The sequence below is a fragment of the Channa argus genome, chromosome 5 (assembly GCF_033026475.1).
Source record: "Channa argus isolate prfri chromosome 5, Channa argus male v1.0, whole genome shotgun sequence".
Classification (NCBI taxonomy): Eukaryota; Metazoa; Chordata; class Actinopteri; order Anabantiformes; family Channidae; genus Channa; species Channa argus.
Window position 1 is genome coordinate 22,217,113 of NC_090201.1, and position 24,673 is coordinate 22,241,785.

The window sequence follows — 24,673 nt, forward strand, 5'->3', positions numbered from 1 at the left end:
TATGACATTTGTTCAAGCTTGTCTACATTTTTTTTTTCTATTTCCGTACACAAAAAATCCAAATGCAACTGAAGCAACCAAATGAAGATGATGTCAGGCTTGTTTTGTGTTGCCACATAGCTATTTACGCTTCCACAAACAATGATGGCAGATACAATCGCTAACATGGAAATTCCAGCTTTGATGAGATTTTACATGGAGGCTTAGTAATTTAGAAAAGTATTTATATAGAAGTAAATCCCACACACCCACCTCCCCCACCCCCCCCACTCCTAGATATCAACTTCAGGTAATAATGTGCTAACGTCAAAGTTGTCTAAGACTACACCACCCACATACTATAACTGTATTCACCAACACTTGATAAAAAGGAGGGGCACATGTTCCCCCAGGGCAGACTTTAACTGCCTCTGAAATTGAATCAAAGGGTATGTAGTGTGTAGGAAGTTCATGTTAGGTCACGAATGTCATTTGGATTTAATCAAAGTTGGGTTCGTTTGCAGAAAATGTTATTTATGTTTTGGTTATATTTTTATTCATTATATTATGTGTATGCTTATATTTTAGTACCTTTACTTTAGTACAATACAGTCACTGCCAGTAAACGACGAAACAAACACCTCTTCACTGATCTAATATTTATATTGATCAAATCGCAAATTATTAATAGCCTACGGCCTTACTTTATACAATATGCAACATTTGGGAATAAAGCTCGAAATCAATCCACGATTCTCAAGTACTTAGTATTTAAATCACTATGTTATTTATTTGTATTATATTTTTACATAATTCTAGGCAGTGCAACAGGCTATAAACACAACCATGACATTGTCATTTTTGGAAGTTGTTGACAGTTGCTGAAGTTCATGTTTGCACACCCAGCCAACAAGCGACATTAGTATTCATCTGTAGTCTGGTATAACGCCTAGTAAATAATCACTCTGCGTTTAGCCTTCTTTTGGTCTTTACCAACTATCTTCCGCGTCAAGAAGCACAAGAGGCAACAGACGTTGTGAATAATTGGAGACCCTGTTTCGACCTTGCTAAGCTAATTCGGAATTACATAAATTCACAGAAGACATTAAAACAACCACAGACAACTGCACAGAGGAGAATTGGTGCTATTGTGAAAGCAAAACGCGGTTACGTATTGATTTCATTTAGATTTTACTCATTTTTATTTTACTGAAGTTGAAGGATTACAAGTGCCTTTGCCTTCGTTTCACTGTTCTATCCCATCTTTGCCTTGAGTAAATGACATTCCAGGACTTACTATCTTCTGTTTGTATTGCTCTGAGCCGTACCTTCACAAAAACTTTGGCTCACGCTGCTTGTCGTTTATGATGCCTACAGCGTTCCACACCCAGCCAAATAAAATCCCTAATCTAATCAGGAGGATATTTTCAAGCTAGGAGGAACTCAATCAACCAGATGTTTTATGCACACACACGTCTGCTTCCTGTCATCATCTCTGTTTGCACCACTTGACCCCTTACTGTACAGTCTTAGCATCATACAGAAAGCGACACATGTCAGAGCCATCTTTCAAATAGCTGACATTTAATGACATTCTTTAATGGCTGATTGTAAGAAATAAAGTCTTTTAGGGTCACTAGGTATTTGTCAGGTGGCAAGGTAATATAGAAAGGCTCAATTGCCAGATAAGGATCAGAGGTAGAGATTTTTACATTCAACATTTCAATTTGCCTCAAGCTGTTTTGCTCATCGTGTTGCACCCAGTTGTCCATGTGTTGATGTTTCATTTAAGATGTAAATTAACTGGGATCCTGAACAGACAAATGGATTAAAAACATTTTCTTTTAGCTTGGACTTTTGATTTCTGCCATATATGCACTCTCTTTGCATATTTTAAACAGTTTTTTTTTTTTTAACGCTTTTATTCTCTTGCCGCTTTGAGACTTGTTTGACTTCTATAGAAATGATGGGCAGTTATCAAACAAAACAAACTTATTGACTCAAGTGCAAAGAGAGATCTCAGATATGATAGGAGCCTTGCAGAATCCAACTCGAAACACAAGTCAATATTTGTCCTCACTTCCCCTGTCACAAGATGTCTGCACAGGCTCCATTCAAATAATCGCCACTTGCATACACATAGACATTACCCCCATCCCCCCCACCCCACACACATACACACAGAGTTACAGTATACTTATATACAGTTAGTATACTGTACTCCTAATACCGAATGTACCCTCATCTTCACTTATTCACATTCTTAAAGTTGTGGATTGAATTTATGGTTGTCATTTATTGCATTTGCAGTGAGAGACTCACCTAAACCGCAATCCAGGCACTGAATTTTTGTGTGATTCATTTCAGTTTGATTTGGGATTTAATCCAGCAGGCCTGTAGGAGCCTGCGAACCCCATTACCAAAGACACAAGGTTCTTTTGGCTACACAACGAATATTTGTGTTAAGGTCTATATGGTAGTGCAAACTTTCCTGGAAATCTATTATTGCAGGAATGTTCTAGTGTTTAAAACGCTGAACAAACAGTGGAGTTTGAATATTGGTGACACAACCACTTCACAGAAATGGTTGCGTGAGGATCCTCAACAGTGGAGTTTGAATATTGGTGACACAACCACTTCACAGAAATGGTTGCGTGAGGATCCTCTGGACCGTACCGCGAGAAACTGATACTTAATACTGTTTGTTTAGATTGTATCAAGGAAGTTTGATCAGTAAAAACTGTAAAATATGTGAGAGCATCCCATCATTAGCCAAGGGCTTTACAGTAGATTACCAGCAAGCAATAAAAGTGGAGATTGCTTAATTTAATAACTCATTATGGGTCAATGGTTTAGCACATTTTTAGCCCTGCAGAAAAGCTGCACAGTTGATATGACTCTGGTCCAGACTGAAGGTGATTGTGCTGACATTCCTTTCCCCCCAATGATTGTAGTGACTTTAATGTAATGATCCTAATCCTCTGACCTTTCCATGTAGCATTTTTAACAAAATGTCGACAACTAGCAAATGAATCACTATTGAATTTGGTTCAAATGTTCAAGTGTCCTATAAGATAAACTGTACAACTGATTACTCCTGAACTTTTCACTTTGCACCATCTCCAGAGGCAATGTTTTCAATAGATCAATGATTTAGTTTATGTAATACATGTTGATGACATTCTCAGCTTCTCTGTATCTTATATATAATAAATGCTGTTGTAAACAGTTTCAGGCCAACAACAAAACCTGCACTAATGTTGGAAGCTGATTCTTCACTGTTCTTTAGAATTTTGAGTTTTTTTTTTTTTTTAAGCTCTTACTGGCTAACAAAGCAATGTGGTTCTCATCTGTCCAGTTTAACCACTGATGATTCTTAACTTTTTCAGCAATGGTCAACATGGTAGCATTGTGATTCACGTTTTTGGTCCAGAGAATAGTGTACCTTAGTATTTTGTTTCAGAATAAACATACAATTCCTACAGTAATATGGGTTAGGGTTAGGATTACATCTTCTACACATACAGTCACAGAACATCCCGTGAAAACGGAGAGTCGCAAGTCATAGGATACATCATCTGAGCACCAACAATATAACTGTCCACTCAATAGTTGAAGAGACCAAAACAAAAGTGAACCTCATTGTGTCACGATGAGTAAATTCAGAATGTAACGTTTTTATTATATGGGATATATTAATATCTGTGCCTGTGCTGCTGTTTTGTTGAAGCTGCAGGCATGAAAAAGCTTCCACTGCAGTTTTAGAGACAGATATACGCTGAGCTGGTGCATTGTGATGTTAAAGTGACATAAGAAGTCAGAGCACAAACTTGGTCACTGTTTCAGTGTTAATTTAATCATACAAATGCTTAATTATAGATACAGGAAAAAAAATTATTTTGACAATTTCTCTTCAGATAAATGTGCTATCTTAGGACTATGTAAACTTTCATCTCATCCGCTCCCCATGTCATCCATCTCAAGTCCATACACAGTTACAAACTCAAACTACAGAATGAATCCAGCAATATTCAGATTTCCTCACCATCTCTCTCTCTCTCTCTTTCCACAACATACACACTCCAGCTCACAAAAAGGAAGCACACACAGGAGAAAAGAAAAAAAAAGAAAAAATATTAAAACAGACGTGACTGAAAGAAGCAGAACAGTGTATACTGTTTGGGAGGAGGATTCTCATCTGACTCACTACAAATACAGTAGACCTGCAACACAGAATGCTGGTGAATTTTAACATACACACACACACACACACACACACACACACACACATGCACGCACAAACAGACATGCACGTGATGTACCCTACCCATGAACTTTAAATATCACGAATAACATTTAGATGTCTGTAATAACAACTTCAGCAGGTTTGATAATCCTTCATAGTTAAAAATGAAAAAAAATTATTTCATTAACTTTGAGTGAAAAATTGTAATACTATAAGTTTCAACAACTTTCTCAATTTCACTTTTAAGCAGTAACACATGATCAAATCCACTGCCTCACATTATGCCTGACAGAATGCACACAGCATTCTTCATTTTTGAGATCAGACATTGATGCAGTAATGAAGCTGATGCTTAATGATGATAATGTGACATTTAATATTTGCAAAACAAATCTTAAAAGGAGCAAAGATGACAGGCATTTTGGGAAGAGAAGAACAGCAGCACAAATCCATAAAACCTTCTTAAAAATGCTGGTATCACAACCCACTATAAGCCAAAAAATAATAATAATCACCACTTCTCCTCATTAGCAGTGGTGGACAGGGTTCTGTGCAAATAGCAGTAACAGAAGAGCAGCAGTAATGAAGCTGATGTCTTACTCAAAATGTTTCACTAGAAACCAACGCATTTTCCTTAAACTGCTCTTAGACAAGTTGAAGTTGGTTGGCTGACTTCTGAATCCAACGCATTTTCCTTAACGTGTTAAGTCGGTTGGCTGACTTTTTAGCACCACCTGCTGGCTCTAAACGGGACTTTTTGCATCTGCAACGCACATACGGGAAATAAATAACATCAGGGCAATTAGTGAGTTAGTTCACTGAGATGGTGCACAACCGGCCAACAATACTCTGGAGATTCATGCCTAGTAAAGCTCTCTTAAAACACATGCACATGTGAATACACATCATCCTTTGCCCAAGCAGTATACACCATGTAATGTCAGTTAAATCCAAGAGAAACTAGAACATACATACACACAAACACATTCCAGCAGGCCACACTCTCTCTCCCACTCACCCATATACCTAATACACATCCTGTACATATGGACTGTCACTCACCAGGCAAAATAGATTTAAATGGCTTTTTCAAACCTTCCTCTCTCTCCACTTGCTCAAACTCACTCGCATCCTTTTGCGCTTCAGCATCTAATTAAAGCAAAAACCCACCCTTAAAAAAAAAATAACAACAAAAGACAACGAAATAAAAACACACACATTGCTCCATGCAGTCTGATCTGGGCACCTGCAGACTGTTTGGATTTATGACGGCACAGATTAGTGTCTTGGTTTTCTGGATTTTATCTTTGGGACAGACGATGTTCCTACACAGGGGTGATCCATGTTACATAATTCAATTCAAATCTCAAAACCTCTACACTGTAATGTTGGTGATTAGTGGCTTTACAATAAGATAATAAATAACCACACATACTGTGGCCTCCTTACTCTGCGAATTTCAGACTCCATGGAATTATTGTTGGAAACAGTGTTGTTTTGGAGTAGACAAAGAATTTTCCTTAGTCTTTCCTTAGCCTTAGTCTTATAGGTCCAGGCTCAGCAATCTGGATTCCAGGGGTCTAAAACGTCCCAGTGGAATCTGGATTGAGGGGTCTAACACTTCCCAGTGGAATCTGGATCCAGGGGTCTAAAACTTCCCAGAACACAGTTTAAGTGAGTAAAAAATATAACACAAACTGATACTGGTGGTAACTTCCAGTCCTTTCAGCCTATATTCTATAACTGTCAATAACAATAATACTTGGAACACAACAGTAGAACATACAGTATGATCTCAAAGTATGAATAAGGTTGAGCACCACTTTTTTTCCCCCTGCTCCCTGGAATGCAAACTTGCCTTTTTTTTCTCGCTTTTCTTTTTCTTTTAATACAACCTTTTACGAAACTTAAAAAAGTTACACCAAACTGGTACAACTGAAGACGTTACAAGACAAATTCCAGCATCTGCTGCTGACACAAAAACTCAAACCTGTTAGTGCTATGCATGTCTTACTGTTTTAGCAGTTTCAGAACTATTAATAACTCTCAACTCATAAACACATAAAAAGTTTGAATGTTTTTGTTCTTGGATTCAATAATACAGGGATGTCCACCAAACAAATGTGGAAACCTCACATTGAGGGAATTTAATAATCCTATGCCCTATTGTTTTAACCATTCAGCCAAATCACCCATTTTATCCATGAATAATTTTTAAGACATATACACAACATATGAAGGCAGGAGGCCTGGTGGCTCAGTGGTAGAGCATTGGGTTAGGATGCAGAAGGCAGCGGGTTTAAATCCCACCCCCCAACTGGCCCCAAGCCTGGACTAAAAAAAAAAAAAAAAAAAACCACATGCCAAATCAACGTGTGACGAGCCCCGAAGGGACAAGCTGAAAGCCACTGATTTGACTCTACATAGGAAGGCGGGAAAAGCATGTTGATTTATCCAAGCATTAGAGCACAACTGTAGTGTGACCCATTCACTTCTAGAACATGTCGTACTGTCATACACCAGTTTTGTGTGTGAAAGTGGTGGAATCAGGAAATACATCACTCCTAATACAAACCGTATGTTGTGGCAAATAAAAGATTCTGCTTATTTCTAGTATAAAACACGCATCACACACATGCTGATTTTTGAAACTAGTTTCAAGGCTCCAACATGACCCAACATCATATTTTCATTTGTAGTAATTTCTGAACAGTTTCACACCTGTGTAGGAACTCCGAACAGACAATGAATTCCATTGAAAATGGAAATGCCAAATTGTAGGTAGAATGCTTATGGTTGATTTCCCTTTATTTGCTGTGTTCTCCAGTGGAAATAAAAATAGTTGCGTGTATCTATTTTTAAGGGTTTATAGCACTCTTTAAATGAAGCATTCACACATGCGAATCAGGGTGTTGACGTCAGGTGGGAGGTTTCACCGCAGCTGATGCAAGCCATCACCTCGCTGTAATTTGTGGTTCTGGTGGAAAGGGCCATGGGTTGGGGAGAGGGTTGTCATGAGTCAATATAAAACAATTTTCCCTCCCCCCTCCGGATCCTCAGTATTTAAGGTAACAAGCTCATCATCCACCATGGGGGGGGGGTCTTTCTCATTCTAGCTCTGTCCAAATGGATAGGGCCCGTGAATTCCCTGCAAAAACATGAAACAAGGTGTATTAGTTTATATAATAGAGGGTGTTGTAAACGGTTTCAGGCCAATAACAAACCCTGCACTACTGTTAGAAACTGATTAGTCACTGTTCTTTAGAATTTGAGTTTTTTTTAAACGCTTACTGGCTAACAAAGCAATGTTGTTCTCATCTGTCCAGTTTAACCACTGATGAGGACACTAATGTTTAATACAATGCAAACAATTCAGGTGATTCAACTGAGTTACTTGTTACACTGACAGTTTGGTGCAGTGAAATAAGGACTTTTCTTCGACAGACCCCTTGAACTTAGTTTAAAAGGAGCAAAGACTACATTGTGATGTGTATCACAATCAATAAACAAGATCAGCAATATATGCAGTTCACAGTTGAACAGTAGCAATACTCACATCACAGAATGTATCTCTGACACTGACTTTAACAAGACTGTAGATCTGTGGCCACGTCCACATCATAATTTGGCTGTAATGACAGTTTCACACCAAATAACTGACAAATGAGTGAGGAAATTAAGTCATTATTATCATCAGCGTGGTATCATTGTGTCCCAGCTGTCCTACCATTTAGCAAGTAATGATAAGCATGCTGGCAACATAGCATCTTAGCATCATGTGTCATCTTACACAGAGTTGTGACACACAAAATTCTATTGCATCTAACTTCATGCTATTTCACTCTGCAACAAAGTGTCTGGGCCAAAAGGGCTGGCATCACCAGCATGGATAAAAAGTACTTAACCAAGCCTTCAAACTGTTCTTTATTACATTATGGGAATAAAAATGGAATGACCTCTGACGCCCTCTCAACAAAATGACCAAATTGCCAAGAAATCTCTGGGATTGATATTTACAACCCTCAGAGAAAAATTCATCATTTTGATGTCACCCTCAACTTTCACTGACAAACACGTGACTACCTAATTACATTGTGAACGTACAGTACACAAGTACCGTATTAAGTTACTTAAGCTGGTACTAGTACTTCACTTAAGTATATCCATTTCCATTTTGAAGACACATTTAATGTCACAAAAGTAATTTATCTTTGCTGTGTCACCTGAGTGAAAGATGCAAACGCTACTGCTGAGACACCCAGGAACACTCAGCTAGGCTTTTCACGAGAGTGTGGTAATCAAGGTGGACCATTAACCAAACAAATAAATCAAAAATTAACTGAGGCTTTAACTAACTGGATAGCTGGAGGGAAGTGATTGGAGTTTCACCAAGGGGTTTAATTTTATCATTTACCTTCCAGGAGAATAATGATGTCAGTAATACGGACTCTGTAAGGCACTGAGAATGTGCCTGCACAAGAAAGCTCTATAGCCTATGTTGTGTTAACAGGTGATTATTGGACTTTGAGCAATGACAATGACCTGAGTGTCACAGATAATCGCGAAGGATAGAATCTAGGATCATTTGCATTAAATGTGGGAAACACGTGAGTGTTACTTCGCAGACAAGTTTGCAACATTTTCAGACTGTTGCAAAAGAACAAAAAAAAGGGAAAATTGAGGTAAAATTAGCTAAGCTTGGCACAGACTGTGCTTTTAGTACAACAGCAGCTGCAAGGCTGCTTCCATATGAACATCTGGCTTGTGGCCTCTTATTCTTGTTGGCATCTGTTCCTCTAACCTCTTCTAGCTTTGTGAAATCACTAAAATTGAGTTTGTATTCCTTCCAAGTGCTATTAGAGGAATCCTCATAGGTTACAAGTAACATTTGCTTTACACCACCAACTCAAAAAAGTTAGGACGATGTGTAAAGCCTAATTAAAAACAGAATGCAATGATTTCCAAATCTCATCAACCCATATTTTATTCACAATAGAAAAAACTACATTTTAGATGTTGAATCTGAGACGTTTTACCATTTCATGGAAAATAACTCATTTTGAATTGGAATTTAATGGCAGCAACACATCTCGAAAAAGTTAAAACGGGGGGGATGTTGACCATTGTATAGCATCCCTTCTTCTTTTGACAACTATCTGTAAACATCTGGGAAGCGAGGAGACCAGTTGCTTGGGTTTTAGGAAAGGAATGTTGTCCCATGCTTGTCCCAGTCCTGGGCCTTTGTTGCCGGATTTTTTGTTTTATGATGTGCCAAATGTTTTCCATTTGTGAAAGGTCTGGACTGGACCTGGACTCCTGCAAAGCCGTGCTGTTGTGATGGATGCAGTATGTGGTTTAGCATTGTCTTGCTGGAATATGCAAAGCCTTCCCTATAAGAGACCTTGGCTGGATGGGAGCATTAGTTGCTCTAAAAACTTTTCAGCATTGATGGTGTCTTTCCAGATGTGTAAGCTGCCCACGCCATAGGCACTAATGCACCCCCACACCATCAGAGATGCAGGCTGGATGGTTCCTCTCCTTTTTTGTCCGCAGAACACCGTCCATGGTTTGCAAAAAGAATTTCAAATTTGGATTCATCTGATCTCAGAACAGTTTTCCATTTTGCCTCAAACGATTTTAAATGACCTTTGGCCCTAAGAACACGGCTGTGTTTCTGGATTGTGTTCACAGATGGATTCTTCTTTATGTGATACAGCTTTAACTTACAGTTGTGGACTGCACAATGAACTGTGTTCACAGTTCAGTGACAGTGATTTTTGGAAGTGTTCCTGAACCCATGCAATGATGAATCATTCCTGTTTTTAATGCAGTGCCGTCTGAGATCATACGCATCCTGTTTTGACCTTCTGCCTTTTCCCTTGCTCATAGAGATTCCTCCCGATTCTCTGCACCTTTTGATGATATTATAGACTGTAGATGGTGGGCTCTTCAAAGTCTTCGCAATTTTACGTTGAGGAACATTTTTCTGACATTGTTGCACAATTTTTAGAAGCAGTTTGTCACATGCGAGAAGCTCTGCCTCTCTGAAATGCTCCTTTTATACACAGTCATGTTGCTGACCTGTTGCCAATTAACCTAATTAGTTGTCAAATGCTCCTCCATTAGTTTTTAATTTGTGACAATTACTTTTCCAGCCTTTTGTTGCCCCTGTTTCCACTTTTTTGAGATGTGCTGCTGCGATCAAATTCAAATTGCTGTTTATGTTCTATTGTGAATAAAATGGTTGATGAGATTTGCAAATCATTGCATTCTGTTTATAATTGCATTTTACACATCATCCCAGCTCTTTTTGAATTGGGTTTGTATATAAATTTGGTGATTTGTGTACTTGTCAGTACATAAAGTGATCTATACAAAGTATTCTTACCTTTACAAGCTTTGCTTTTTGTTTTACATGAAGCCTCTTTCCCATATTTTTTGCTTTCGTTTTGCAGTTAACAACACAAATGTGAGTTTGGTTCATAATAAATGTTCGTGCCTTTGAAATAGCTTAGTTTCGCTGGTGTTTATTCACTAACATTTTTTGTTTTACTGCAAACCAAAAGGGTCAATTTACGAACAGATGAAATTAAATCAGTGTTAGAGGATTTTTTTAAATTAAATACTCAGAAGTCAGGTTTTCTAAATCATCGTCTCCTTAACTCTGTCCATGAATTAAACAATTTCTGCAGCAACATTATTTATGAATCAGTAATGGAACCAACCTGCACTATACTTATTAACAGCATCAAGTTAAATAGTATTTAAATATTCTTTTTCTCAATATTTAAGTCAGATGACCAGAGACATACTGGTATATTTGTAACTTGATACTGGAAGTAAACTTTTGTGCATGTACTCAGTCCCTCAAATTGAGTAAAGAATTTAAACTAGTACTTGCGCCTCTACTTTTGTCATGAGTTTGTGTACTTGTGTCCTCTCTGGTCTTAAACAATTTAAGTCAAGATCTAATGACGAGAATTGATTCTTTTATAAGTTAATTCAGAATTAACTTATAAGCTTTAGACCAAAATCTCCAGGTATTCACACAAAACATTCATAATGAAAAGGGGGACGTTTTTAACAGATCCTAATATGTTTCTTGTTGCACCATATCTGGGCCAAACTTTACAGTTTTACTCCTGGGACACGCTAAGCTGACCTTTGATCATCAGCCATTATTGGGGTGGCATGAAGCATCAATCTGTTCTAGTCTTTGCATTATTTACCACACCCCCGCTGCTAGTTGGACCCCCATGTTAGTTTTTCGACCAACTTGTTTAATCAGTGTCGGTCAGTGTCAGAGTTAAAAAAAACACCATGTTATTAACAACACCAGTACCATTTGTATCAGACATATCCTCAATTAAAAGTCCTAATAAACCATCTGTGGAGAGTAAGAGTGATGGGAAAACGTTAAGCTAAGCCTGCTTCATTTCCAGTTGGTAAACAAATGAAGTCCCAGTTCTTCAGCTTTGTCTCTCTCTCAGTGCCACAATTAGTCGGCTCCCATCTTTGCTTGTGTTTAAGTGCCCCTGTTTTTAATGAGTGTTAAAATGCGTGACTTCTTGTGCTATATAGGCCACTGGTCATCCTTTGCTCTCCGAAACAGCTGGTCAAGGAACAAAGGTTGTTCTCTCAAAGCAAAATCTACTAAGGCTCATCCACTGCCAAACATATATCTCAAAATCTTGATTTTTTTTGTAAATTATTATCATAGAAACGATTAAGGAGATGCTCACTATGTTTTTCTCTTTTGTTACAACTCTTACTGGAACTTTTTATTAATCTGGGTGCCGTGATCCCAATTCCTCAGATCAACTGCGCACATGTCTAGACAGCTCTGTCAACCAATAATCTGAGTCAGCAAAACGCATCACCAACCTAAGTGGACATAAAATAAAACTAAATACAGATTTCCCACTGAACATTGGAAATACCTGAATATACTTTTGTTTTTCTTGTAATGTAAGTATGCCGCTGTAAGATAACTCATGCCCAAATATCATAAGGTAGGTTTTTCCATGGACTTTAGTTTTGTGGAATGAAAACATTATATTTGATGCACACATACCTGACCATAACTCACCACAGAAAGATTGGTTTGGAGACTATTTGATGCCATATTTACTGCATTATGAGACAGTCCATTTTGATCTTGTTGGATTGGCTCTTGTGTGCGTTCCCAGGCACCGCCAGGATCTCTGAAGCTGTTGTCAGTGGCGTCATGCTTGTTCTTCTGTGGCGAGGCAAAGGGGTTAAAGTTTCCCTGCACATTTCGCTGGGGCTGAGTGTTGAATTCTGTCTCAAATGAGGACAGCTGTTGAGTCACGCCGAGGAGACCTCCAACTTCTACACTAAGAATTACCCATATTACATCTGTAGACAAAGCCAACAGACACCAAACTTAGACTATTTGCCTTATTAGAGATCATATTAGCTTTCTTCTCTCTTATTATGTCATCATTAGAATAGTTTAGCTGGGAAATGTCAGCCAAAACAAGCAAAACAAAGACTTCATCTTGTACTCAAAGAAAGTGCAAGTGAAAAAAAAAAAATCACTAAATCATGTTTTCAACTGAACTGATAATGTAGGGAAAATGTTAGTCCTAATAATTTTCCTAGAAATTTAAAACAAATCTATCCTACCTCCATAGAATAACCCACTGGCTGTGCACATCCTCCACTGGCCCTGGTACATGCCAGGAGTTGTGGGACTTCTCATCTGCACACTCACATCTGATATTTCCTGGGGTTCTAGAGACTTCACCATTACTGTGTTTACATGCCCAAACTGATCCCCGCCAATGTACTTGAGACAAACCCCTGGTGGCCACGTCTCTGCACCTGAATATGGCAAAGAGATGAATAAAAATACAGCTGAACAAGAAAACCATGATGGTGCATATTGCATAGACATGTAGAAAGACTACTAAAGCCAAACATCTGAATGCAGTGAAATGTCCATACCCGTGTTTTGTATCCTCCAGGTCTTTGTGAACGGTGTGTCTGGAGGAACAGATTCTCCTTCCCCAATTGTCACATCTTCAACAAAGGACATCGATGGTGCATTGACGCTGGGACTTTCAAAGTCATAATATGCACCAATAGCAGCCTGAAGGTTCCTATTAGAACAGAAAGGATAAAGCATATTACCAGGAGTGAACACAACCCAAATAATCCTGGCCATGAGATTTTGAATTTGACAGTTAAAACATAAACTGAGAGAAGAGTCTGCCCAGGTCTTTTATTTTGTAAAGATCATCATGTCTTTAAACTATTTTTCATGATACATACAATGAATATGAACAAGCCATTGGTGAGGCACAAAATCCGTTGATAACCACATAACCCATTTAGATGAACTCAATTCTGAGAAACTGTTTTTGGCATTTTAATTTTACTTTGATAAAATGTGTTTTTTTGTTGTGTCCTAATTTACACAGCAAATGGCAGGTATTTAAAGGGGAACTCCTCCAGCAACTCGGCACTGAACTCCTATAAAAATATTACACCAATGACGGACAGAAGTCTGGACCTCAGTTGTGCAATGATAACATACCAGTAATACAAACAACTTTAGTTGAATCAGACTGTTGAAAATCCTCCTCCAGTGTTGACATCTGCATAGACTATAAAAGGCCTTTACAACCTTAAAACTAAAAGTTATCATTATTAATGCGCTATAACTGACCTACAATGCCTTTAGAATTTGTCAGAACTTGACATCCTGATCTTTGACGTTATGCGTGAAACTGGTGGAGTGTCTTTTAACAAAGTGTCATTTGTTTTCCGTAATACCACGAAAACAGGATTTCTTGAAGGAAACTCCAACCCTGTACACTAAGAATCGGTTATTTATCTTAAAACACCTCTGGGGCATTTCTGAAAGTTCAGGATTCAACATAAACTCAACTGCTGACAAAGTAAAACAACTTTCACGTGATGATGTCATCTTTCCAGTATTACTGTGGTGATTTCCAGTCTGTACTTCCCAAAAGAAATTTTGGACAAGACAATGTAAACTGTTCTTCTGGATAGTTCGCCCCTAGAAAGGCGATTTGAATAGTCCTATCGATCACTGATTAACTAAACTCTTGATTCGAACTGATCCAAAATGTTTTGTTGTCAGCTGTTGATAGATCACGGCTGGTTACGTCAACAGACGTAAAGTTGTTGGCGCTGCCTTGAGTTGTAAGTTTAACTGGCTTTCCGTACTATTATGTTATGTAATTTGGCAAATCTACACCGAGAGATCCCTGTGCTTTAATTAGCCTGTTACCCAGTTAGCTAACATGCTCTTTGCCTTTTCAGGTAATTCCCCCCAATTTAACTCACAGTTGGGACAAACTTTAACGATTCCGTTTGCCCCTGAGACGATCGTTAGGAGTTAACTGCCATTTCCTGTGAAGCAACGATGGAATGATACTCTAGACTTGGACCAGCGCCAGTTTAGCACTGTGTGTGCCATTTTGCCTCCATATTTCTGTTAGCATTTTTAACGTATGCTAATAGCTATTTATACAACACGGTTAGCGTCGTGTCACTGTCCGACATAAGGCCCTCGTATCCCCGCGCTCACCAGTTGGTCATGTCCAGGAAGAAGGCGCAGCCGGCTGGGTTAAGCTGAAAGCCCAGCAGCCTCTGAAACTCCGAAATGAGGACGTCCTTATCCGTGGTGCCCATGCAGCTGAATTTCTGCATGAGCTCCGCGTCCACGTCCATGTCTGTGCCCTCCATGGATGGTGGGTGTCCCGTAGCGAGGACGGGTTGGCGTGGGGGGGAGGGGGGGGTCCTCTCTCAGTTTAGTCCGAGGCCTTGTCCAGCCATAACAACCAGCTCAACAACAACAACCGTCAGTGCGCATGGCTCGACCAGGGGGACGATGTTTGACGTTGCAACCGCCTGCGCGTCATCTTCGCCAATCACGCAGTGGGCGGCGACGTCATCTGTTGCTATTTGTAGCCACATTTTCATTGGTTTATCAATGAAGTCGAGGTTGCGCATTTTTTGTGTTTTCGTTCGATCAGTAGCAGATATATCAGACGTTGAAGTGGATGTTTCTTTCTTATTCGTATTTAAAGAAACCCTGCGAGTTAGCCCTTATAACATAGGAGCAAACTGGAAGATCTACAACTGAAGATATATAAATGAAGCATAACAGCAATTGTGCATGTTTTATGATCATTTTGTGCCTTTGTAGACGGGGAGACTGACATCCACCATGGAGAACACCTCCCACCCACTGCACCACACTGTGGAGGCTCCGAGGAGCTCCTTCAGCAGCAGACTGTTACACCCACCCCCAGCGTATCGCAGGTCGTTCCTCCCCACAGCTATCAGACCGCACAACACATCAATACAGAGACTCACACATGGGGAGTAACGGTTTTTTTGTGTGTGTGTGTGAGTTTGTTATGTGTATGTTTATTATGAAAGATACTTATGTGTCCTTTATGTAACTCTTTTTTTGCTCTTGTGCAATATTCGTTCAGGTGAGGGGTGAGGGGAAATATGTTTGATTTAATGCGTGTTGCAATTTCTGGTTTGTCTTTTCGCTGCTGGAACACTGGAATTGCCTAATTGTGGGATTAATAACGTCTTATGATTGTTTTTTGTCTTTTGAGTATTCACTTTAAACAAGGTCATGGGATCCATGCCCTTGATGGCCTGGCCTTGTGTCCAGTCCCTTTACTTATCCATCAGTGGTAGGATTTCATATGGTTATTAAATGTTCCCCCAATTCACAATATCTGTCACCTCAAAAGAGTGTGTTATTGTAATGAATGAACATTCCTCAAGGTGTGATGTTTTATCCAGCTCTTCAACCTGGAACACATAGTTAAGAGAAAGCATACATGATTCATTACCAATACAAAAATGCTCTCAAATTTTCATTGATAAAAGTTTGTCTTAAAAGGCCCCCTTTGCAATTCCAGCAAGCATGATTTAAACTAAATCATAAAACTTGAAAAATTCTCTCTGTGAAGTTGATAGTGAAGCCTAATTGTCTTGACCGTGGGCCTTTTATGTTGTTTTTTTTACCCTTTTCCTAATGTTTTATTTTCACCTTAACCATTTGCATGTGTCCATTATTGTTTGATTTTATGCAATTTGAGAATAGAAATGGCTCTGTTTCTAATATTCCGATCAATTTAAAAAGACTGAATACTAAAACAAATTTAGACTCTTAAAAGTATGGTGTTTATAATTACATCCAGGATACATTTTGCAGCTCTGTAACAGATTTGTTGACTTTAATAACAGATGGACCTCTTCTCAAGTGAATTTATAAATGCAAGAGTTTTAGTTGTAATGGGGATTTTTTTATATTTGTTTATGCTTTCATAAATACATCTTTTCTTCAATTTTGTTTATATTTTTTGGCCATGTTAAACAATCAATACAATACACAGTGTGAGCAAGATCTTTGTGACCATATTTGAGTTTGATGCATTTTTCTTTTGCAGTCACAGAAACTATCCAGAAGTGCCCCTATATTGAATAATCTTATGTTTTGCTGTTAAAAGAAATAAAAATATTTTTGATCATATTCTTTCGTTGTGATTTATTTCACAATGAATTATCTGCGTGTTGTAAATGCAACTACTACAAAGGAAGTGTGTAACATTTTTACGTCCCACATCCTTCAGGCGGAACTAGCTGTAGGTAAGTTTTATATCTGGAAGGAACATTTATGCGGGACACCGGAATCGCGCTAGCGACGGAGAGGGCTGGCAAACATGCCAAAGTAAGTCCAGGTTTTCTTTTCATTTTAACGCAAAACCTGTGAATTTCACTAACCATCAACTTAATTATCAATAATATCTGTAATAAATTAAGTGGCGTTTAAATAAATTCGAAAGCTGAAAATTTAGACCCGTTTGTTTCCAAACGAATTCATAGAGCTTTGTTTGGGCTGCGTCTATCTGCTGGAGGGAATCTCGATGTAGCAAAAGCCTTAACGTTAGAGCGCATTCATCTTACCTCGTTTGATTAACTAAGGCAAACTTAAAATGACTTCGTTTATGAGTCTACGTTAGCACCTCAACGTGCTTGGGCAAAATCCCAATCCAATTTAAGATATTTTAACCTTAGTCGCGTGTTCTGGAGTTTCGACCGGTATCTACCATCCTCGTTATCTTTTTGTTTTCAATTGTAATGAAGCTTAAGCTTTTAAAAAAAAAAAAAAAAAAAAAAAAACCTCAATAATTGTGTTGCAGTCCAGATAACATGAATTTGCCAGTTACTTCGTCAAGCAGAAACGGCAACATGTGTTCGTTTCATCTTCACAATTGTGAAAATTGTATGTTGAAATCGTTATACATAACAGTAGCCTCAATTTATTGAGACTGGCACTTATAAACGTATAAATTTCAGCTGAAATTGTCACTCATTTTGAAGAGCATAGGGGCCAATTAGACTGAGGTTTGTTAATTTATACGGAGACATTTAACACACAATAATAATAATAATAATAATTTTATATCATCAAAAATATTGGTACTGAGACCATAACATCGTTTAGGGGAATACATAAAACACACTTGTGTTTTCAACTGCACTGGTTCCAGCCTCGCTTGTGTTTTTGTTAAATGTTGGATGTAGTTTTGTCTTATCCAGTTTGAGGTTCAAAGGACAGAGGTTGTCATTGGGAGGCATATTGTAAAGCCTGCAGATGCTAAATTCACTTTTGACTATTTCTATTGCTACTATAAAGCACCTTGAATTCCTAATGTGTATGAAACATGTTCTCTAAATGTTCTACAGGTTTTATTGTGACTACTGTGACACCTACCTTACACATGATTCGGTAAGTTGTTTGCATTGCATGTATTAATATTCAAGCATTAACTAAGTATTAAAGCTCTCACCTGTTATGTGTTTTACTCTTGGGAAGTGTCCTGAACTTTGTTTTATTTCCTTTTCAGCCTTCAGTGAGAAAAACTCACTGCAGTGGCCGAAAACACAAAGAAAATGTCAAAGATTACTACCAGAAATGGATGGAGGAGCAGGCTCAGAATCTAATTGATAAAACAAGTAGGTCAATTATAAATGAAAGAACCAAGCAACTACACATGCAATTTAATTTATTTTTTGAAGATGTCTTGCACTTTATCCAAAATGTGTGTCTGTTCTCCAGTATAGCTGATGCTCTAAAACTCAAAAATATCTCAAATCCAAAGACAACGAGACAATTTGTAAATGGTTTGATGAGTGTAAAACGCAAGGTACATCTTTGGGAGATTGCTGGATGTTTGCATTAAGATTAACTTGTGTAAAAATTGACCCATGGATTGAGCTGTCATCTCTATACGCTTATAATACACTTCATATGCAGCATGATTTTCTTGTCAGATTTTAATTCCCTGGTTAGACATACTACCCCAATTCAAAAAGCAGTTGTGATGATATGTAAAACATAAATAAAAACACAATGCACTGATTTGCAAATCTCTTCAACCCATATTTTTATTTACAATAGAACATAAACAATATATCAGATATTGAAACTGATATTTTAACATTTCATAGAAAATGTTAGCTCATTTTGAATTTGATGGCAGTAACACAACTCAACAAAGTTGGAACAGGGCGCTGTTTACCATTGTGTAGCACCTCCTATTCTTTTAACGACTGTCTGGGAAGTGAGGAGAGCAGTTGCTGGAATTTTAGGAGAGGAATATTGTCCCATTCTTGTCTGATGCAGGATTCTAGCTGCTCAACAGTCCTGGGCTTTTGTTACCAGATTTTTTGTTTATGATGCACCAAATGTTTTCTATTTGTGAAATGTCTGCACTGCAGACAGGGCAGTTCAGAACCAAGACTCCTCTCCTGTTTATATTTATGTTTTATGCATCGCAACGTCTTTTGAATTAGGGTTGTAGAAAGCAAACTTCATGTTAGAGTAAAGCCTGTCACACAGCCCAAACAAAGCAAGCTTATGCACATGTGTGGAATAGCTGGGCTGCCTGCTCAAGGAGTTGACTATGTACACCAGCTTACTTGGAATCCTTAAGATAACAAACTACTGGTCCACCTAAGATGCTAAGCCAAAGCGATGTGGGAACATGGTAACATCCACCACATTGTCTTCCAGATTACATTTTCCTTTACAACAAAAGAATTAAAAAAGAGATTATGCTAGGGTACATACTCTTTGAGCAACAATGCCAAATCGCCTTTTCTTTCCTTTTTTGATTTTAAGTGTATGAGTAGTATTAATAGTGGAAGATGACTCGTTTTCTTCACCACGCTTTGCCATACTGACTCTTTTACAGTTTTATGTTTTGTGTCCAATTATCAATTGCTGGTTAATTGTTTTAAACTTTGGTATTTAATGTTTTTAAGTTCATTTTATTGTATGTTGGAAACTAGTTGAATGTGTTGCTGCCTGTTGAAAAAGTGATTTTTGATCACGATAAGGTTTTCCAGGTAAAATAAGGGTTTACTTTTAAAAAAAATTCAGTAGTACAGATTTTACTTCAATTTGATATTCAGGATTGTTAGAAAGACCCTATGCACTGCACTTCTTGTTATTCTTAGCATTCAGTACTTAGGGTATGCTTTGCTTTAAATATTTACGTGGTCTCTTCTACCAACAGCGGCTGCGTTTCAGCAGGGGAAGATTCCACCCACACCTTTCCCTGGTGGCCCTCCCCCAGGTGAGTCCAACATCTTTCACCCTTGTAATTACTTAACTGTTTAACCCTAACGTGGTTACTGGTTCTATATCAATACATTTATACATATTAGCCACAACATTAATACCAGTGCTCTTAATCATGTCATGACAAATGCAACCACAAGGGTGCACAAGCCAGTGTCTTTTTGCCAGTCTCAAGTCTGGATAAATGTAGAGGGTTGTGCCAGGAAGGGCATCTGATATAAAACACATGTAAATCATGACTTCCACACCGAATCTGAATTACATAACGAAATGGTCGGGGCCCACGTTAACAATGACCACCAACGATGCTGTTGACCTACAGGGAACCAGTGGTCAATGAAGGAGAGAAGGAAGGCGTATTCATAGGCAGAGAGAGAAGAGGAAGGCCTAGAGTATGGGACTGACAGTAGGGAATTTGAATGTTGGGGCTATGACAGGGAAGGTTAGAGAGTCTGTTGATATGTTGTGTGTCCAGGAGACCAGATGGAAAGGTAGCAAGGCTAGAAGCTTAGGAGCAGGGTTCAAGTTGTTTTACCATGGTGTGGATAGGAAGAGAAATGAAGTAGTATTTATCCTGAAAGAGAAGTTTTTGAGGAATGTTTTAGAGATGAAAAGAGTATCAGACAGGTTGATTAAATTGAAGGAGTGATGTTCAATGTTTTTAGTGGTTTTGCCCCACAGGTAGATGTGAGTTAGAAGAGAAGGAAAAATTCTAGAGTCAGCTAGATGAAGTGATGCAGAGCATCCCCAGAGGGGGGAGAGTGTTCATTGGTGCAGATTTCCGTGGGCATGTAGGTGAAGGGGACAGACGTGATGAGAATGTGATGGGCAGGTTTGGTGTTCAGGACAGGAAAGCACAAGGACAGATGGTGGTAGACATTGTAACAAGGATGGAAATGGCTGTAGTGAACACTTTCTTCCAGAAGAGAGCAGGTAGAAGCACTCAGGTGGACTAAATCTTGTGTAGACATCTTAATCTGAAAGATATCAGTAAGGAGGACGTTGAAGAAGATGAACAGTGGAAAGGCAGTTGGTCCTGATGACATAGCTGTGGAGGTATGGAAGTGTCTAGGAGATGTGGCAGTAGAGTATCTGACTAGTTTGTTCAACAAGATCTTGGAGAGTCAGACGATGTCCGAGGACTGGAGGAGAGGTGTACTGGTGTGCATTTTTAAAAACAAGGGAGATGCGCAGAGCTGTGGCAACTACAGAGGAATAAAGCTGATGAGCCACACAATGAAGTTGTGGGAAAGAGTAGTGGAAGCTGGACTAAGGGCTGAGGTGAGCAGCAATATGGTTTCATGCCTAGAAAGAGTCCAACAGATGCAGTATTTGCTTTGAGGATTCTGATGATGAAGTACAGAGAAGGTCATAGGGAGTGAAATTGTGTCTTGTAGATTTAGAGAAAGCGTATGACAGGGTGCAGAGAGAGGCGCTGTGGTATTGTATGAGGACGTCTGGAGCGGCAGAGAAGTATGTTAGTGGTGCAGGACATGTATGAGAGCTGTAAGACCGTGGTGAGGTTTGACAGAGGAGTTCAAGGTGGAGGTGGGTCTGCATCAAGGATCGGCTCTAAGCCCCTTCGTGTTTGCTCTGGTGATGGACAGGCTGACAAATGAGGTTAGACAGGAATCTCTGTGGACTATGATATTTTGGAGATAAAGTCAGAGAGGCCAGATTGAGGTGGTTTGGACATGTTCAGAGGCGAGACTGTGAATATATCGGTAGAAGGATGCTGAGGTTTGAGTTCCAGGAGGTCCAGAGGAAGACCAAAGAGGAGATTTATGGATGTAGTGAGACATGTAGTGCACAGCTCTCCCACAAACTAGAGATGCATGTTATTGGATATTGTTTGTAGTCGAAACATAAATGATCAACGCATTGCATGGTCCTTGATTGTTTAACTATAGAAGTAGGATGAAGATGAGTGTAGGGTGTAAATATTTGGTGCTAACATTCACTGTGTGTGTTACCAACTCCCACAATCGCTTTTTTTTTGTTTCAAGTTGCATACATTCATTTAACTGTTCACAGAGAAAAAAGTGTGCCCTCAGTGAACAGTCCATGGGCAGCACTGGTTATACAACTTATTTATGTTTAAATTATTTATCTTATAGCACAACAAATGCATAAGCACTGAAACACTGTGACTATTCTTCTGAAGTGATTTTAGAGGGAGAAATGAAGTAGGCTCATAAATTTAACTTCGTTGAACTCATAGGGTTAACTCACAGTGAAAGTGTGCATGCGGAAATCGCAATGAGAATGCTGAATCAGCTTTTATTAGTTCATAAAATCTTTATAAAAACTTTTTTTTACTTGAAAACCACCAGGTCGTAATGATGTTGTGACTAATTGGTGTGTACTATTTAGCTTAAATGTAGTGTTCACTGAAAAGCACCTTTTTATATATCAGTTTTCACACAAGACAGCAAACAAACCTGAAGAGAGGCCAATCACCTATGGCCAAACTTTCAGGGCTTTTCAAAAAAATCTGAGAATTTATATCCTGTCAAGCACCATAGAGTCAGTTATTAGCAAAATACAGTATGTCAGTCTTGGATAAAAAGAGCAGTAATGCTGAAACTAATTACCTGATACATAGTGGACGTGTGGGGATACACTAGAGAGTTGTATCAATGTCTGTAAAAGTCATCTCCTAGTGTTTATATGTAGAGGTTCTGCCATCGCTGTGCTTGAGGCTGAAGCCTGCATAAAATGCTGTAATGTAGAGTTCACTTTAAGTGGTTTTGCCAAAAACTGATAATTTGTTAATGAACACGTAGCCATCACATGTCATTAAAAAAAAGGTGTAGTCTACAAATTTCTTGACAATGTTATGAGGTGGTCAAACAGAGTTTAGAGAGAAAATAGAAAGTTTCATGAAAATATATTTAATTTAAGGGCATTCTGAGAGGCAGCCTTAAGTTGACACAGGTAGAGGTTGGATAGAAGCCATAATATAGTGTAAGCAATTTTTTTTTTTTTTTTTCTAAAAGCCTGCATCACAACCGAGTTCAGACCAGTGTCAACAGAAAGGATTAACTTTACTACTTACTGCTACTATTAACTAGCACATCTAAAAAAAATTACCAATATCTTTCAGAGAGGTGACCTTCCAACACTCTCTCTGCTCTTTTCCACAACACCTTTACACAAGTGGGTGTTTTCTGTTTAAGCAGAACTCGGGGCCAAATAAGCTCTAACAAAAAACATTTTACCCTGGAGTTTAAGAATCAGAAAAAATACATATGCATAGTACATGGTCTTAAAACTAACATTTGCCATCTGTTTCACCAGGTGGTCCTCCTCGCCCTGGCATGCTCCCAACACCCCCTATGGGAGGTCCACCTATGATGCCCATGATGGGACCTCCACCACATGGGATGATGCCCGGTGGACCTGGTGAGAAACATGAATTCCTAAATTACTATATATAATTTAACCGTACACACTATTGAAGAATGCAAGCAATTTTCTGTGGATTTGGATGTGATTCTTTATTTATGTTTCTTCAGTTTATTTCATGCCTTTTTACCGATGTTTCGAACAAAAACAAACATCTGTCTGCCAGTTGCCCCTGCCCTGTTTCTAAAGGTTTCTTGTATTTTCTGTCATATCGTGCTCTAGGACTGAGTTGAATAAAATAGAGTAGTCTGTTAATGGCAGCGGTTTTGTTTTTAGCATTTTATTTTGGTTTCTGTCATTGTTTCAGTAACAAAGTAATCAGACTGATGTGACAGGTACAGTAACAGATGTTCTTATAGAACTTACAAGAAATCAATCTGTGATGTGAAAACATCAGATCTTCGCACAGTCAGAGAATTCGAAAGTTTGTGTACTGGTCAGGGTTGAGTTATTAAATCCTTCCACATTTTGGAGGGTTTTTATGCTCCATTGCCAACAGCGCCATCACTCAGAGGTTGTTTAGCTGATTTTACTGAAAGCCAGCAATGGAGCTGTGGGAGTCTGAGCAGCAAACACAGGCACAAGTTGCACTGTCTTGTTTTGTCTGCAACTCTAATTGTCGTTGAGCATTACTATTTTTTTCATTACTATTACATTTTAAGGACAGACTAAGTGATAAATTCAGTATTGAAAAAATAATTGACACATTAACATAAAAAAAAGCTGAAGGAAGATTGACCTTTTTTTTTTTCACTAAAAGATTGAAACTCACTGTCATTGTAATGCAATTCTATAAAACTGTTGCCATAAACAAATACAAATGCTGTAAATGCTTTTAGGAGGCATGAGGCCACCGATGGGAGGACCCATGCAGATGATGCCAGGACCACCACACATGATGCGTCACCCTCGACCAATGATGATGCCAGTCAGGCCAGGCATGATGAGACCAGACAGATAAGGCAGAGTGGATTTATTCCGTCCTTTGTTGCCATTGACAGACACAGTCTAGTGAGGACTCTTGGTTCAACACTTGGATTTACCAGTGTGACTAAATGCTCAAATGTACAACCCAAATCTCTCACTGAAATTTTGTCATTTTTGCAAAATGCATTTTCTGCCTGGTATTTATTACCTCAGTAGAATTTATTTCTCATCACAATTTTAAAACCCTTTTTTAAGTATATATCCTCTTCAGTGTCAAAGCTGAATTATCCCTCTGACAAAGGAATAGGGACGTGCATTTGAAGAACTTGTTTGATTAGACAATATTTGTTACTATGGTATAATTTTAGGTTTTTCATGTTTTTGATGTATTTCATTGCCTATGCTTTGAGAAATAAAACGGTAAAGTCAAATCCTGTTCGACT

General features: G+C 38.6%; 2 protein-coding genes across 5 annotated transcripts; one reads left to right on the top strand and one right to left on the bottom strand.

Moving 5' to 3' along the window:
• Nucleotides 1-3,813: 3,813 nt before the first annotated feature.
• Nucleotides 3,814-15,381, bottom strand: ilrun (inflammation and lipid regulator with UBA-like and NBR1-like domains). 4 transcript variants are annotated; one of them, XM_067503584.1, is made up of 6 exons: nucleotides 14,808-15,381; nucleotides 13,196-13,350; nucleotides 12,875-13,072; nucleotides 12,300-12,604; nucleotides 7,782-7,854; nucleotides 3,814-7,373 (listed from the first exon to the last, which is right to left on the bottom strand). In XM_067503584.1, the coding sequence occupies exons 1-5, from the start codon at nucleotides 14,963-14,965 to the stop codon at nucleotides 7,810-7,812; spliced, it is 861 nt and encodes a 286-aa protein (XP_067359685.1). In that variant the 5' UTR covers nucleotides 14,966-15,381; the 3' UTR covers nucleotides 3,814-7,373; nucleotides 7,782-7,809. The 4 variants fall into 4 exon arrangements, with proteins under 4 accessions (XP_067359685.1, XP_067359686.1, XP_067359687.1 ...); XM_067503585.1 differs by having other exon boundaries at nucleotides 12,315-12,604; nucleotides 14,808-15,379; XM_067503586.1 differs by lacking the exon at nucleotides 7,782-7,854 and having other exon boundaries at nucleotides 12,315-12,604; nucleotides 14,808-15,371.
• Nucleotides 15,382-16,873: 1,492 nt separating this feature from the next.
• snrpc (small nuclear ribonucleoprotein polypeptide C) lies at nucleotides 16,874-24,661 on the top strand. Its single transcript, XM_067503589.1, has 6 exons — nucleotides 16,874-16,976; nucleotides 17,996-18,038; nucleotides 18,157-18,265; nucleotides 19,831-19,890; nucleotides 23,196-23,300; nucleotides 24,143-24,661. Exons 1-6 carry the CDS (start codon nucleotides 16,969-16,971, stop codon nucleotides 24,262-24,264), a joined length of 447 nt encoding a protein of 148 aa, XP_067359690.1. The 5' UTR covers nucleotides 16,874-16,968; the 3' UTR covers nucleotides 24,265-24,661.
• The last annotated feature ends 12 nt before the right edge of the window (nucleotides 24,662-24,673 follow it).

Coding starts and splice junctions, on each gene's coding strand:
- snrpc (XM_067503589.1), top strand. Junction 19,891..23,195: donor CCCTGGTGGCCCTCCCCCAG/GTGAGTCCAACA, acceptor CTGTTTCACCAG/GTGGTCCTCCTCGCCCTGGC. Junction 23,301..24,142: donor GATGATGCCCGGTGGACCTG/GTGAGAAACATG, acceptor AAATGCTTTTAG/GAGGCATGAGGCCACCGATG.
- ilrun (XM_067503584.1), bottom strand. CDS start 14,965: ATGGAGGGCACAGACATGGACGTGGACGCGGAGCTCATGCAGAAATTC. Junction 13,073..13,195: donor CTGGAGGATACAAAACACGG/GTATGGACATTT, acceptor TGCCATATTCAG/GTGCAGAGACGTGGCCACCA. Junction 7,855..12,299: donor CTGTGGTGAGTTATGGTCAG/GTATGTGTGCAT, acceptor CTGTCATTACAG/CCAAATTATGATGTGGACGT.